The sequence below is a fragment of the Corvus kubaryi genome, unplaced genomic scaffold (genome assembly GCF_017639235.1).
Source record: "Corvus kubaryi isolate FWS band 111438036 unplaced genomic scaffold, C.kubaryi_AGA036_p1.0 split3-73, whole genome shotgun sequence".
Classification (NCBI taxonomy): domain Eukaryota; kingdom Metazoa; phylum Chordata; class Aves; order Passeriformes; family Corvidae; genus Corvus; species Corvus kubaryi.
The window spans coordinates 39922352-39939707 of NW_024582091.1; the positions used below are offsets into that span (position 1 = coordinate 39922352).

The 17356-nt window shown below is 40.4% G+C and overlaps 1 protein-coding gene across 3 annotated transcripts in view; it reads left to right on the forward strand.

The window, feature by feature from the left end:
* TIAM2 (TIAM Rac1 associated GEF 2) overlaps positions 1 to 17356 on the forward strand; it is an 88600-nt gene that overhangs the window by 43643 nt on the left and 27601 nt on the right. For 2 of the 3 annotated variants that reach the window (XM_042016668.1, XM_042016669.1), the window contains exon 14: positions 13294 to 13397. In XM_042016668.1, coding sequence (XP_041872602.1) covers positions 13294 to 13397 — 104 coding nt within the window. Of the gene's footprint in view, positions 1 to 13293; positions 13398 to 15769; positions 16000 to 17356 lie in introns of those variants that run through there. The other variant, XM_042016670.1, reaches the window with a different exon arrangement.

Here is a 17356-nt window from a genome sequence, read left to right on the forward strand (position 1 = left end):
CCTGTTTGTAATGCACTTTGCTAGGTGTTCTAGATGCCTCTGTAAAGTGTAATTACAATTCATTGCTTCTCCAGAAAACTTTGCTCTATTCAGCTTTGTCAGATACCACCGAGTTGAGGGAGGAAAAGGAAGACAGAGGTTGGCTCTGCTGCCAGCTGTCTCTCTGCATGTCACTGCACACCTTTCCAGGTAGCACCCTACATTCTCTTTCAGCTGCAACCTACCCTGAATATCAGGGTATGACAGACCTGTGTGTCCTTCTTAAGAGAAGAGATAAAGTAAGGAGGACATTGCCTCTAGCTCCGACAGCTGGGGGCTGTGCCTGGACCACTGATTCAGACCACTCTGCTTCTTGCTGTTTGCCTATAGGTTTTTGTAAATGTCTTTAATGTATTGCTGAAAGCATTTTATAAACTAAAGTAAAACTAAAACTTAACTGAAAAGCATTTTTAAAAGGACTTCTACTTTTAGTTCTGCTCAGATGAGGTCTTGTTTGTTTGCCTAGCTGCTGTTTCAACATACAAATTCTCTTCATTGTGCTGTAGGGCGTCTCCTTCCTTGTGCTTTATGTGTGAGGTATCAAAGAAACCTGTCTTCATTCTTTCCCAGGAAATTCCTTCGAGCTCAGAAGAGGTGAATATTGCTTCTTCACTTCTCGAGTCCCAAGGACACCTACAGTCCTGTTAGATATGGGCCCTGATCTCTGTTAATGGTGGTCTGCATACATTGCTCCCTCTTGCCTGGTAGATCTAATGCCAGGTATCTAATGGTTTTGTGTGGTGTAAGGCAACATACTAGGAAAGCCTCTCTGTAACACAGACATATAGTTGTCTATGCAGCATAACTGCTTATCTGCCTGATGATAGATGACTGCTGGGCTTTCTTTTTCTTACTTATTACACAATTCAACAGGAAACCACATAGATGTGCTAGGACATGCTCATCAGAGCAAGCTCAAGGGGCAGGCTGTGTGTTGACAGTAGTCTTGGACAGCTGTGGTGGGTTGGCTTCTACTCCAGCTGTTTGTGTGCTGTTAACAAAAGTGTCTTTGTCCTGCAGTCTCGAGAATTGCTGGGAAGACTAGGTCTGACCTGTGACAATACCTGGGGCTGTATCAATGTAGAGATTAATTCAGAGAAAGCATTTGTCTCTTTAGAAGATGGATCCATTGGAGCACTTGTTGCTTACTGCATGTTTTGCAATACCAGTGTTTCCCAAGAGTGGCAGTTTAATGAGGTCTTGCTGGCACTTGACAAACTGTCCTGTTGGCTTTCTGCTAGATGTCTGTGCAGCAAATTAAAAGATTGCCTCTGCTATAAAATGGGACAGCCTTAAATGCTCTTCGTTTTGCTTTTCCACTGAAAGAGCATTCTGTTCTGCTTTGCTAAATGCTGCTGTGATTTAATCCCTGTGAAGTCAGTGGGCCAAATTGTTGGGGTTTATATACTGGTGTAAACTTCATTAAACCCTGTATAGCTGCACCTTCTGGCTCAGTGATATGTAGGCATAAATCATCATATTGCCCTTCCTACTGAATTCTGTAGAGTGACAATATGGATAGTAAGGAGGTTTATTAATTATGATAAAGTTAGAGACATCCACATATAGACTACTGCCGTAGGCATGATTTAAAACACATCAAACAACAGATGTTCTGTGTTTCACAGAGGTAAGGTACGTTGAGTAATGATAAAAACTGTCTAAGCTAGCCACAAAATCTTGCTAAACCATTAAGTAACTATTTCTCCCCCTTTTCCTTTCTGTTTTCATTACTTTGTGCCTATAAATTTGAGATGGAGAAGAAAATGTACCACTAAGGTGGTATATTTGGAACCTGGGCAGGGCTAGCTGCATTTGCTGTCCATTTTGCCAAAGCCATCCCATGTGAGCAATCCTGCAGGAACAAAAACAAGGAGAGGGACCCCTGACAGCACCCCTGCATGTCCAGCAGCTGTAGCCTGGAAGGACCTAATGGCAGCAGCGGGTTGCAGCCTTTGCTGACTTAGAGAGGATGGTGGTATAGAGGACCCGGCTTGGGCTCTGCTGTGTCTTCCTCCTCTGTACCGCAGCCACAGATCTCCAGCTGTTGAACTGGAATAAAAGGGTGATGCACTAGCTGTGGCTAGCACTGGCCGCCAGTGAGACTGTATGGAAGAAGGCGTTTGTCATGCACTTAGGAAACAAAGGCATTTAAGTAACAATCTGAGAAGCTGGTGTGAAGTGTTAAGCTTAAAACTGAAAAGCCTGAACAGCTGCCCGACTGGCAGATACTTGGGCAGAGAAAGTTTAGAATGTTAAATAACCATATAGAAACATACCACTGAGGTGCAGGAGCTAATCAGGCGTTGCTGCAGAAGTGCAGGCAGCTATTTCCTATTATGTTGCTAATTTGTACCTCCTATTGATTACTGAATTAGATAATGAGTCAAATTACTTTGCCTCACCATGAGCTGTTAATGGACAAAGGAATCTAAAGGACTCTGCTCCAGCTTCAAAATGGATGTTTCTGTAGATATTTAGAAAAGAAAAAGAAATATAAGAGAGCATAAAGCTGCCTATAGAATGTCAAACTTGCACAAGTAGGTGGCTGATTGGAGTGAAGCCACTGTTCAGCATGTCGCCCAAAATGTCTTAAGAAAGATGCATGAACGTACTGCCTTTTTCTATACTTGGAAATGTGGAATGTTAAAAGAAGTGTCACTTTCCTCACTGAAGGGTAAGAACAAAGGAGAAAGACTTGTCCTGCTTGATCATTTCAGATCCTAGCCAGAAGTAGGAATTTCTCTTTGTGCAAAAAGAAGCAGCCCAGTTGCATTGTACATTGGGAAGCATGTAAAGCACCTTCTGATGTTTCATAGTTTGCTCCCTGGAGCCAAAACATATGGATGAGAGAGCCATGAAGGGAATCTTCTTGGCTGGTCTGTAATTGCATGTCTTGTTTGGTAACAATTAGTCTAGTTAGTGACAGGCATCTAGGAATTATGTGTTTAAGAATCCTGTCTAGGAAGTCTGATGTTATGACAGCTGTATGCTAATTTTCTTTCCAGATTTTAACATATGGAAAGGATTCCTGAATGAGTTTCTAGCTACACCAAGGAGTCAGTTGTTACAACCTTGAAGCTAAATGAGAATATACCTTCTAGCCAGTCCCAAAATAGTTTACAAAACACCCAGATCACCAAAAAGTGATAAAACCCAAAATATCTTACAGAGATTTATTTAAATGCAGTTAATTTAACTTATGTTTTTCTAACACATTCAGTTTTCTAGAAACTTAAGTTGCTCGTACTAGTAGACTCAAGTCATGATAATTTAGCAATGAGAATTTGAGCTAGTTGTTATCTGAAGTTAGTTCAAAGGCTTTCAGAAGAACTTGAAAATTTCCTAGGCAAAAAGAGGAAGGTGGTTTTGAATTGATAATAAATTTAGTGTTTCACTATCTTTTTAACTGTTGGTTAAAGCAGCATGAAAGCTGTAAACCACTGTACAGTTAATAACCACAATTACTGCCTGCAAATAAATTTGGATTTACTCCAGCATTGGAGTGAAGGCTGTGAGTACCAGCTGTGGGGAAAAAAAATGGACTGGCACTGTGCAATAGCTAAAAACTTACATAAATTCCATGAATTGAGCTAACATGAACACTCACTTGAATCTGGAAAACTTAATTGAAGATTAATAAGAATCTACACTTAGGGTCCATGGTACCTCAGCCTCTTGCTCAAATCCATGGAGAACCTTGATGAAGATAAAAAGTGAATCAAATTGCTTTGGCTTTCAGCTTGAAGTGGTAGAGAATATGGTGTGTTTCAACAGATATTTCTCATCTGTGGCTGCAATCTAACCACCTTCTCTTAGAAATCGGTTTTCTTAATGCAGAAGTTACATAGAGACAGTTTTCAGCCTAGAAATCAAATGTGGCCATAAAAACTCCTCATGAATAAGCTCAGTGTGTAGCAGCCATTTTTCATATGTTGAGGCTTGTACTAGTAGGATGCAAGAATGCAAAAAATTTATTTGTTTATTTATTTGCTACTATGACATGCAGAGGAAATAGATGAATACCTTGAGGTAAAGTAGGACTTTTCAGTCCGTTTCTAGGTGGAAATTAGATCTCCACTTGTTACCTGAGCTGGACCATTCTTGTGTTATGTTCTTTGAATTTTTCTTCATCTGACTTACCACCAAATTTTTAATAATCTTTCTCTGGCCAAAGATTGTTTAGAGAAAAAAACTGCCTTTCTTTGAAGGTGTTGTATTCTATGTCTCCAAACACCCCTTGATGTTTACCCAGACCTTGGCCTTCATGAGCAGCAACTCCAGTGTCCTTTTGTATCACAACTTTACTAAACTTACCTAGGGGTATCCCCTTACTTCATCTTCTAGACCCTCCTCGCTTTTACTAGCAATTTTTCCAGTGCAAATGGCCATTGTGGGTCAGTTAATGAATCTTCCATGGACTCTTCTATTGCTTTTCTTCTTCCTGACCATAGTTATTGTGTTCTTTGCAACCTAGATAGAAATCTAAAGGGCTGTAGAGATTGTGTGGGCTCTGTCGTATATACCAGCTGCTGGGTGCCCCTTCCATGCTGATCCCAGGGGATAACATGAGCCAAAGAACTGAAAGGTCTTATCCTCGCATAAGCAAAACATATGAGTTATTCATAGGTGAACTAGTGAACCCAGAACCCTTCATCTCTCTGGTGAAACTTGGATGCCTTCTTTAACAGAGATTGTGAGAGTGTCTCTTGAAAGGCATTCAATAAATTCCTCTGGATCAACTGTTACTTTTTGAAAGATATTTCTTGATGTTTTTCAGAAAGGAAAAGGAAATGCTTACAGATCTATTTTTTCAACTTCATTACAAAAGAGTAAATATACCGTTGAAAACCTGAAATATATTTAGTTGTATCAAATCAAAAGAAATAAGCACACTCATGCTACCTGCCAGGCTGAACTGTTTAACTGAAGTTATGAGTGGTGGTCTCCGACAGAGCATTTTTAGAGCTCATTATGCTGATATTTCTCTTCTCTAGGCAATGCTGGAATGGTTCACCTACCACTCCCTGTTTTTCACTAAGTCTAAAGGCATGAAGACCAACAAAGCTTTGTTCCTTTCTGAGAGTTGGCTCAGACTTTGGTATTGTTTGCACCAGGGATTTTGGAAATATTTCTTATCTTCTCTTGGAAATTTACTTTTCTCTTGATAGTAACATTGGCTAGAAGAATATGAGAACTGTAAGCTTATCATAATTAACTGACCAGTCTGGAGAATTTGCACAACAATGAAAAATGCAGCTTTCCATACACCTGGCTTAACTTTATTACCCAAAAGTAATATCTCATTTCCAGATAAACCATGCAGCTGTGTTATGGAAACTCTCTGTAATAGGGAGAGGGAGAATATCCTACATGCTGAAGATCAGCTGTGTTGTGTTCTGTTGGCAGTTTCTAGAACTTTTGGGAATTAGTGAAAACATTGAATATTCTTTTCTAGTGGACAGTCTGGACCTCCTGTAATCCTTTATAATTGTGGATCCTTTTTCTCTCCAGGCTAAAATACATATTACTATCTCAGAAGTAAGTTGATGCCCACTTTATTGCTGTTTTGCATCATCTGTCTGAAATCACTGGACAATACCAGTGTTTAAAAAATGCTGTCAGTTGCTCAGATCTGAGGTCAGGATATCAGTCTTTTACAGACTAGGCCAAGCCCATCACAACTGCTCGAGTGCCACTATATCTACAGCATCTAACTACTCAGATTAAAAACTGCAGCAGAGAGGACAGGAAGTGAGAGTCCTCTTTCCCTTTCAAGTGCCAGAGAACTACAAACAAGAAGAAGATCAGTTTGTTGCAGTGGAGTTGTTAATGAATTTCAGAGCTGGAGTCAGCAAGAAACTGGGGTAGGACAGCTGTCAGGGCTCATAACCCACATGCACTTCTGATATAAATGTTCTCTTAGTCATAAACATTCTTTGCCAGGATCTTTAAGCACCAGTATTAATGAAACTTAAAGTATTTCTTGTGCTCTACTGAACAGAAAGAGGCTTCTGGCCATTTTTACCTGTGTAGCTGTATTATGTATCTGTGTAATATTTGTGCTGTGCTGGTGATAGACAAACCCAGGATGGGAAGGAATTTCCAGTCTCAGCATGTTCAATCCTCTGCTGGTTACGGCTTTGGACAACCCTATTGATACATTTATCCTATTCCATTTTAAAATAGATTGTTTGCATTCTTTGTGCCTAGGTAAGTCTGTTTCAGAAATCTGTTCATGTGATGGTTGAAAGCCAGTCTTCTAATTACCAGAACAGACATATTCCTGGCCAGTGTAATGACTGATCAGTATCTGCTGGCCTTGGCCATTGCTTAAATAGCTCTAGCTCACAACTGTATGTTGTCAACCCCTTCTCCACACTTCCACACTTTTCTTTCATGTTTCTAGCTCATGAGTCACAGCTTATAGAAGTAGTGGTTCTTACAGGTCCCTGAAACTTCCTTCCATGTGATTTCATTCTAGGACTTCGGCTTCATCTTCAAGGTCATCCATATGTCCTTTATGCATCTGCAGTCATGCTCCTAATTAACGCTCTGTATTACCTTTGAATGATTAGAGTATTTAATTAGAGTAATTCCTATTGTACTTTCTTTGCTGAGACAAATAATGAAAATATCAAACAAAATTACTCCCCAAACCCACCTTGGACAAAATCTACAGTCTAGCTTTTCCCAGGCCTAGGAGTTTATTCAGACAAATCTATTCTTATCTTACCTGCTAGCCAGTTCAGTCTTGTTTTAATTCCTATCCTTTTCATTTTGGCTAACAATTTCCCTTGGGATATTGTAAAAGTTTCTTGTTTCTTTTTTCTTTAAAACTAAGTTTCCAGAAGGCTAGATTTATCCTATATTTTTGTCTTTAAAAAAATCTTTTATTAAAGGTGGATGTCAGATTAGTTTAACACAATCTGCATACAATGTATGTATGTAATATTCCATTTATCTCCATGTTTTTCATTTTTCTTTCCTTGAATTGGTTGTGAAAGCCTAAGGTTACTACATAGGTTACAGATCCATATTTTCCAACATTAGATTACCTCAACATTCTCATTCTTTCTTTAAACATAGCTATTGGATGTTATTCACCAGCTGTATAGCCTCATCCTCTTTTCCCCATCATCAGCTGAATAATTTATTAAAATCCTTGCTCCTGAGTTTCAATTTCATATGCCAGGTTTTATATGTTGAGAGCTAAGGTTTAGTCCTCTGCTGAGCGGCTTGAGTACAGCATGACTTGCACCGACCTCAGACATGGTCATTTCCTGGTCATTAATTGCTGTCCTGCCTTACTCAGCCTTGTTGATTATAGACATATTTCAGCCTGGTTCAACCAAGTCCTATGGGACTGGCTTTACCATGGCCTTTAGAGTCAGAATCTGTTTGTTGTAGTGAATGTTTGGTGATGCAGTAAGTGGATCAGGTGAAGTCAGGGATACCAGGAAAGACTCACAGCTGCTAACTGTTAATCAAGCCTCTTACCTTAGCTGAGACAAACCCAGGTGCAGTTCCCTCACCTGAATCTGATAAAATGTGTGACTTCATCTATCTCGCCTTCTCTCTCCTAACAGGATAGCTATCAAGTAGTGCACAGAGCTGCTGCTCCTCACAGATCTGAAAATGACGCCCTGCAGTGGTCTTAGTTTGTCTTGGTGTGAGAGACTGAGTACATCTAATTTTTCTGTGTCTTCTCATGTAGATGTAGAAGGAATTTTTTATTCAATTTATCATTGTCTTTGGAGTGGCAGGTGGAAACACACCTTCTTGCCATAGTTTGAAAAAAGAGGTGGTTACACCACCTACACAGTGCTTGACATTTGATAACACTTGACATGCTTGTGATGGTTATTTGGCATTTTTGTAAATCAGTGAGAACAGTCTGAAATGGAACAAGTTCTGATGCATTATGAAAAGAGAATCATGAATAAAGGAACAGGATCCTCAGCTCTCTCCCCATGATGATTTTGCCTTTGCAGTGAGCAGCTAAACTGGTAAGAGCATCTCTGACTTGAAAGTAATTAAGGCTTCTTTGTTAATTAAACAGAAGAAGAGAGATAAGTGACATTTGCATTTGCTGATGGCTTCTTTATGGTAAATGAATTGCCGGATGGTCGATGTTGATGTTTTCCAGTTGATTTCCTTTGGATTCTTGGCTGGGATTGTAGCAGAGATTATTATTGTCTCACACATCTGCTAGAGGATGCGTTTCCATTGTACCTCACTGCTCACAAACACATGAATAACTTCCACATTCACCACTTGTACGTGTATCACTGTGTATCACTGCATCAACATGGGAAGAAACATTCCCGTAGGCATACAGAGCTCTTGGATATGCTGCATGTGTTTGTTTTTCAGACCAACTGTCCCATCTGTGTGCTCTGTGCCTTCTTTTAATTGAATGTTGAGCAGTGGGGAACATGACTTAAGAAGTATGCTTTCTCTCAGTTTTTAGTGGTTACACTATAACTTTGTGGCAAGTTTTTGGTAGCAGGAGGCTACAAGGGTGGCTTCTGTGAGAAGCTTCTAGCTGCTTCCCAGTGCTAGCTGGCTCCAATATGGACTCACCACTGACCAAGGCTGAGCCCGCCAGCAGTGGTGGTAGCTCCTCTGGGATAACATATTTAAGAAGGGGGGAAAAAAGCCTGCATGATTGCAGTTGGAGAGAGGAGTGAGAATGTTTGAGAAAGACAGCTCTGCAGACACCAAGGTCAGTGAAGAAGGAAGGGCTGGGACATGCTCTGGGTGCTGGAGCAGACCTTGCAGCCCTTGGTGCAAACCATGGTGAGGCAGCTGTTCCCCTGCAGCTCATGGGGATCCATAGGAGAGCAGAGATCCACCTGCAGCCTGTGGAAGACCCACACCAGAGCAGATGGATGTCTGAAGGAGGCTGTGACCCCATGGGAAGCTGAAGCAGGTTTGCTGGCTGAATTTGTGACTCTGCGGGAGACCCACTGTGGAGCAGTTTGTTCCAGAAGACACGGAACAAACCCTGTGTGAGAGACCCACGCTGGAGCAGTTCGTGAAGAACTGCAGCCCATTGGAAGGAGTCATGCTGGAAAAGTTCAAGGAGGACTGTCTCCCATAGGATAACTCAACACCAGAGCATGGGAAGAGTGTGAGGACCCCTCCCCATGAGGAAGAAAGAGTGGCCAAGACAACGTGTGAAGAACTGACCACAACCCCCCATTGACACATGCCCTGTGCTGCTCAGGGGAGGGAGAGAAGATTGGGAATAAAGTTAAGTCTGGGAAGAAGAGAAGGGTTGGGAGAAGGTGTTTTTAAGATTTGGGTTTATTTCTCATTATCCTACTCTGATTTGATTAGTAATAAATTAAACTAATTTTCCTAAGTTGAGTCTGTTTTGCCTGTGAAGATGACTGCTGAATGATCTCTCCCTGTGCTTACCTCAACCCATGGCCCTTTCAGAATATTTCTTTCTACTGCCCAGCTGAGGAGGGGAGTAATAGAGCTGCTTTGGTAGACACTTGGTGTCCAGTCAGGGTCAACCCACCACACCAACTTAATATTTTTGTGTCTGGAGACACTCCTGTTTGCTAGACTGGAAAAAAATATTACTTCAAAGGTTCCTGTATCCCAGCTGGAAGTGATAAACATTTCAACTCACCAAGCATGAATGTGTGTGTATAAACAGGACAGAGAGGTGTACTGCAGCAGAGAAAAATTATGTTACAAGATTTAAACCATGTTTTGTTTAACTTATTAGTATCAGTCCCATTTTTCTTCCAGACAAGTTTATCACAAGGATGTCAGTAGACTAAATCAAATGTACAACTGTAATGGAGCTGTATGGGCAGATTTAGCCATGATACACTCACTATTTACTATGCTGGAAAGCCTCTCAAGCAATGTTTTCAGTGAAGTATTCCATGTGTTCTTTAAGTAGAGAGAAACATAATTTTAGTAGCATCAGAGATATTTTGTTGTTTTTGTTTTTAATAATGATTTTAAAAAAAGCCTGGATGTGCTGGTTTGACCTTGAATTTCAGTGATTTTTAGGAACATATATCTCCTTGCATACTTTTCCGTCCTCATTCCCAGCAAAGAACCAGAATATTATATACTGGAACAAATTTGTTCTCGCACAGTGATAACATCTTTCTTGATTCTGTGCATACTCTCTACAGTTCTATTGCTAGTTTTCCCTGGAAGAATAGTGGTTACCCCAACCTGTAAGGTAACACTTTCACATTACCATTTGTGAACATCTTTGATAGTATGAATTCCATTGTAGAGCTAAATCCAAATTTGAATGTTTAAAGAAAATACATTTTGTAGGGTTTGGCTTTGCCACTCCCCTTCCACTTAGTACTGGAAGTAGAAAGAATTTCAGTATTGAACTTCTTGCTGTGTTTATGTTTTTAAGGTTTGGCTTGGTTTTCTGAGGTTTTTTTGTGGGTTTTTTTTTTGGGGAGGGGGTTGGTGTTTGTTTTGTTTTTTGTTTTTGTTTGTTTTGGGGGGTTTTGGTTTTATTTTTTTGAGCTATGCAGATCCAAAGGAAGTCCCCTTCCACAGCAAAAGAAAGAAGAGGAGACAGGATATGGACGCTAAACTGATCAACAACCCATACATCCTTCCTTCCTTCCTTCCCCATGTTAGCTCTCATACAATGTAGGATGCAGTAGGATGTCTTTTTTCACCTTGGATTCTTTCCGTGTAACTTTTTTTAGGTTTTGCTATTTAAAATAACATTTACTGTTGCTTCTCCATCGTCAGCAACTCAGTCTGCCAACAGCAAATGCTATAAAAATAGGCAAGACTGTATAGACCTACCTCTGACAATCCTATGAACTACAAAGGAAAAACAAAGTGAGGGTGAAGGCAGGAAAAGATGGGTCATCTGGAAAAAGTGATATAATATTCTATTTGCCTACTTTGTGTGTTGTTATCCTGATTTAGTGTTTATGTTGTCTGCTGGTTGTTTTATCCTCTTTTCCTCTTCCCACATTTATGCTCTCTCTTCTTTGCTTGTGTGAGTTAGTTTTACTCCTTTGTAAAGGACAAGTATGTTTAACGATCATTTTGTTAAATGAGTGAAACAGGGTTTTTTTCTGACTAGCTAGCTACCTGAGATCAGACTCTAGATCCTTTATGCCGTTGCAAAATGTATCTCAGGTGCCTGCTGTTTAGAGGGGAGAAGGGCTTTAAAACCCAGAGGGCAAGTAAAAAGAGCTCAACTGGGAAACAATAGGAAATAATGTCCTTGGCATCACCTTACCCTGAAAAAATTGTTGTTTAAAAGTCAATTTAAGTTTTAGGTGTTGGCTTGCCCAGGAGTTGACAATGGTGGAAGTCAACAGGCATTCAGGCGTACTCATATACAGCAGAGAGCCTCAAAATTACTTTCAAAGTCCAGAGGGAAGGAGAAAATTATTCAGGCTTGGTGGAGGAAGAGAGGTAAAAGCATAATAAAATAAATAGGCAAGACAGACTCTTTCTTAAGGTCTTAAAGATGATGCATGGCTGGAGTGGAGTTGTGTAAAATGTGGTTTTTCTGCAAAAGTGATAACTCTTGGGGTACTGCATGTTACAAAGGCTCTTGCATATCAGGAGCCACACCTGACTCCAGGAGGAGAAGGTAAGAAAGCCTGAGGGGAGAAGAGTGATGAGACCTTGTTTCTGCAAGGATAGGGAAATGAGAAAATTTGCCCTCTGGGTGGAAAATGTCAGCCTCAATGCTCAGCTTGACCTGGGCGCCTTAGTAACGCATAGAAAAACCCCAAGCTGTCAGTGTGCTGAGTTATTTGCCTGTCTTTCTCTGACTTGTCTCTGGAGTCTGTCAGCCATGTTTTGTCTTACCAGGAAGCTCCTTGTGGGTTGCAGGGTTCTCTTTTGGGCCTAAAATTCCCATTTTCCTCCCTGCTTCAGTCCATGTTGGTCAATTCTTTCTGAGAGGAGCTGGTCCTACTCTGCATGGACAGGACAACGGCAACACCCAGCCAGCTAAATTCTGTTGTCCTTCCCAATTTCTTTATTGCAAACTGTCGTGATTTTACTTCACGATGGGTGGTATTTGATTTAATTACAGATTCAGTTGCTGGTGTCAGTGATAAAATAAGAATCTTACCTTTCACTTAAAAATAAGTTTCCAGCATTTGTAGGTGTTGAGAAAGAGTTTGAAAATGTGGTAATGTACTGTGTATTGTACTCTAGAGGCTTAAAGGCTAGGAAACAAAGCAGCAAATTTTAACCCCCCCCTTTATTTTATTTCTGTTTTACCATGTGAGGTGGCTGAAAATCCTTTTTCCTTTTTCTTTCCTTTCTTTTTTTTTTTTGGCAGTTGCTTTATAATTTTCAGCTACATGGATTGATAAAACTGCAGATCAAAAATCACTTCTTAACTTCTAGGATTTTTAATTAGAATTTCCATGTGAACATCTCTGCAGGTTTTCAGCAGACAATTGAGGAAATATAAAGAGAAAGAACATCATTTTTATATGAATGTTCAGCATTGTTGGGTAGCTCCTGAGTTTATATGTAAATGTTACTGAAACTACAGTCTGTCAGTAAGTAGAGCAGGGCAGTGCTGCCTCTGGTTTTTGCATTGTGCCAGCTACTGCATAGATGGACCCCAAACTTAGTAAAGTAGGTAAGCTATTTGGAAGAAGAAGGGCATGTGTCTGTATTATGAATTATGGTGTTTGTTCCAGGGCAAAATTATCTTTTTTTCTTAAATCTTTAAAGGATTCAGGACTAAGTCATGTCGAACAATGGTGTGCTCATCCAAGGAGAACTGCTGAGTGCATTTAATAATCTTCACTGGTTGTCTCAGCACAGAGTGTGCTGATTATAGATAGTGCTGCCTTCAAAAGCATGCTGTTAGCAAGAGCGTGAGGTTTATTTTGGTAGATCAGATATGCACATTGCTTCAGACAGTCTCAGATGTCCAGCTGCTGTTGGGAAAGCAAGAGTTTCAGGCATAGTTGCTCCTTGCTTTGACCTCTCCCATCGTTTTCTGAGGGGTGGGGAGGATTGCAAATTTTGTATTCCTTCTGGACATGGCACTTAGTGTCCTGGTCTAGTTGACATGGTGGTGTTAGGTCATAGGTTGGACTCAATGGTCTCAGAGGTTTTTTCCAACCTAATTGATTATATGATTCTCTCCCCCAGTGTAACTGTACTAGACACTGAAAGTGTTGGCAGGTGAGAGTAAATATTTTTCTGTTTGTGTCCTATAACCCTCTAATTTATTTGTGTGTTTTATTTCAAATGCAGACTTTAGTAATGTGCCTGATGTCACATCCAGTTTGAAAAGGAGCAGCACTGATGGCACTCTGGACCAAGTGCCACACAGGGAGAAGACTGATCCACCTTTCAGGGTAAGAACATGCTTGACACAACAATCCTTATGAACCAAAAGGCAGTATTGCGGTGTTAATGCTCTGCATTTTGTTGAAAAGAATTGAACATGGGGCATTAATTTGAAACATTTTGTTTGCATATTAGCTGTACTTGATGTTTTAGTATCTTGAGGTTGCCCTGACAGGTCAGTATATACAGCACAGCTGCTGCATCTGCAGGAGCAGTGTGATGGCGGCAAAAGGCAAACAGGTAGAGACTTGTCAAATTCATTTTTCTGTGTGGCTTGAGCCCAGTTCCTGCAGAGAACAGTAAAGCTGCTACAGCTTTCTAATTGATTCAGTTTGTTTTGTCTTTTTGCTGATATTTCCAGGGCTTGCTATTAATATTGCAATGACCATAGCAATGCTATGTCACTAGTTTTATACTGGACTGCAGACTTAGAGAGGTGCAGTGTTTGAGAGACAGTGATTGCCACTCTCTAATTTGGAGACCCTTTATGTGTCTGCAGTTACTGTTTGACTTTGGCTGGACTAATGGTTGTCCTTCTCTCAGCCAGGACTTTGGGGGCTGAGGCAGGAATACCCAGAATTAGTGTCCACCTTCAGATGCACTGGTCTCCGAAGAGCAGCTTTTTGTCCATTTTGCTCTGAATCAGGCAAACTGCAACCTGTGTCCAATTCAAGTGCATATGGTTTTGATCCTCCCAACTGCAAGTGTGGGTAGTGTTTTTGTGTTGGTGGCCATGATTTTACCTGGCATTGCCATTCTGACAACAGAAATGCGTTTTTAAATTCTGTTGATGAGTTGGTTGTATCTTCAAGCAAATTTGTGTTAGCACTTGTGTTAGCACTCTTGCATAACAGGAATGACGTTAGAGTTTTTATGGTTCTGGAATATATTACTGTCTTGTGCTAGGTTGTATGAGAAATTGGTAGAGATGAGGCAGAATGTAAAAACTCAGAAGACTGGAATAGGGAAGATACATTATGCCTCTAACCATACTGAGAGGAGCTGTAAATCTTACTTTTGTAATTACTTTGTAACCTAATTCAGTCTTATATAGGTGATTTTATGCCCTTTCCCAAGAGAATAAGAAGCCCAGTGATTGTGGGTCTTCAGCCCATCTCCTGCTGCTCAGGGGGATTCCCACAGGGATGATCTGTATCCTGTGTAACAATTGCTTATGCTTCCCCCAAGTCTTTGCAACCAGAAAAGAATAAACTGGATTTTCTCCCCTTAGGACACGTTGTTCCTTTGAAAGGAGTATAGTGGATTTCTCTGCTCTGCTGTTTTAGGACTTCTCCCTGGCTTTAGGGGCGGGGATCTTTGTGGGAGCACAGCAGAGGTGACCCTGGAGCTTAGGATGCTTTGATGGCTGTTTGCACCAGGCCAGACTCCCCTGGGTGCCTTGGGGTGTCCTGCTCACCCAGAGTATGTGCTGTCCCCCGTGCACTGTATGAACATAAATGCTGACCTTCTGTCCTGCTGGATGGGAGGAGATTCTGGGGCACCAGCTTTGCTTTAGCAGAAGAACAAAGCCAGTCGTGATGGCCTGTGTCAAATACACCAGGTGCCAGAAAATTAGGGAGAGTTCCAAGGATTTAAATACACAGAGAGCAATTGATGTACACTAGTTGTTGCTCCTAATGCACTAAATTTGCTTCAGTGCTCTGAATTACATGCTGCAATTAAAGCTCAAAAAAAGAGGGGAAAATGGACAGGTCTGCTCCCTGCCCTCCCTCCAGCCTCAAATCTGTCAGATTCAGCAGTTATTAGGGCTTTTGCATGATTTGCTGAAGTAATTGCCCATTCTGTATTGCAGTTCACTTCTTGAACTGACATGCAGGTCTGCTAGTGTCATTTTAAAAACTATCTGAGGCTGTCCTAGTTTTGTAGGTACAAGGGTGGAAAACAGCCTAGCAATCAGAGGCAGTCTGACTTGGACTGCAGCTGTAAACGAGTCTGTGACAGCTCTACAATTTCTGCAAATGGTTTGTAATTGATTGCTGTCTTTCTGTTGGAGGGTGCCTATTACCGTCAGAGCTTTTTGTCTGACCCTTTTGATATCTCCAATAGATGTAGAAGTAAAGAAAACCCAAACCTAACAGTTAAGTTCAGGTGGTGTATATTGTCTGTGCTTTTGTGCTTGTGTATAACAGGAATTAAAATTATTTCTGTTTTTATAGCTGTAATTTAGGACTGCTCACCAGATGAACAATAACTATTGCTAATAAAAGCTAGTTTGAGGAAATTGTGCAGTCTCAAAAAGCATAGCATCTGGATTTGGGGTTGTGGATATTTTTTTTCCCTTTGCCTTCTGTTTCCTGCATGTGCTGGCTTGACCTCCCACGCCTGTAGGACACCATTAGTGCAGTAGGCAAGTAGGCGATGCTGCAGAGGTATGGGGGAGAGGAGCTCTGTAAGCACAGCTCTGTGGAGGAGAGGCTGGCGGTGCTGAGAGTTCTGAGCATAGCCTGGAACAACAGGCAGTTTGGTATTATTTCAAGGGAGACACAGCTAGAGATGCTCACTTTCCAGTTGACAGCAACTGTAGATGTAATTGTTTGGCTCTGAGGGAGCAGGCTCCTTTGAAGTTTGGTTGATATTTTCCCGTAACATGTAAGTAAACAAAAAACAGTCTTAAAGCTTTGGATGTTATGGTTGCATGTCTGATTTCTGGATTTTGTGTTTCTTGTTTGGAGCATTTTTGTTTGTCTGTTTTTCACTATTTTCTTCATCTCATACCAAGCTAAGGTTAGGCATCGTCTTAACTGCAAGTACAGTGAGGCATTTCAGAAGTGCCTTGTAATCTCAAAGAAATAAGTCTTTTGTTGCATGTGTACTACATTCAAATGCACCTTCATTCAGTCAGTCATTCATTGATTTTTTTTTTTTTTGTAGGCTGAGAAATGAATGTATTTAGGATAGTTATATGTTTGTCTTTCATCTGAGAGCTAACAAATCAATTAGGAGGGCAAGAGAGGGTAGTATCGTTCCAGAAATGGAAGCCGTCCCTTAAGTTATAAAATATTATTAAAAATACATGGATATCAAGAACCATCCATTCCAGATGCTCATTAGTTCTGACAGCTCTGTATTCTCTGGGATACCTCATTTGTACTTTAATACCTTTAACCTTATTTTCAATTTTATAGATAGGGATAGATACTGTACTTCTAACACATTTTGCTGCAGTACATTTTCAAACTGTGTTAAAATACTGTTTATGTGGCAATAGCATGTTGTCATTGCTAATGTTGTTTCTGGAGTATGTAGGTGTTCTGTTGACAGAAGAATATGTGACCTCAGAAAATGTGGGAATTGAGCATACCTGTCGGTGTAATTAAGTTTAGTTGTGTTTAATCATTTTGAGAACTAATTGTCTGTGCTCCTGGTACTTAGTTAAATCCTGGTATGTTGGCAGTTGCCAAGAATCAAGCTTTCTGTACATCAAAGTAGCGTGAAGCTGAATGAACAAAAGATGCAACTTTTCCTTTCTAGCCCACTGTTTTTTTAAGATGAAGTTTAGTAGTCTGTTACTAACTTGCTTATCTCTACTTTGTACTTTCAGTGTATTAAAAATAACCTTTTATGAAGCATAGCTAGAAGGGGAAATTTTACTATATAATTACCTATTATTTTAAGGTCTCTAGAAAGACTGCTGTGATCTGACTTTTGGTTGCTCTGAATCTTTTGAGTGTCGTCGGAGAGATGCATTTCTGAAATCATGTTAAATTCTAACAGACATAAAGAAGTAACTTCATATAAATGCATGTGTGAGAAGGGGAAGATGTATTTTCACTTCAAGTATTTTACAGATCATAAGAAAAAACCTTAGGGTATACTCTCTGCAAATATCTCACATAACTTCATTATATTCTCAGCCGTATCTTAGAGGTCTTTAAGAAACTCAAGAAACCCAGTAAAAATAGCTGGTGTGATGGCTTTTAATCATTACAGAAGTAGTCAATGAATG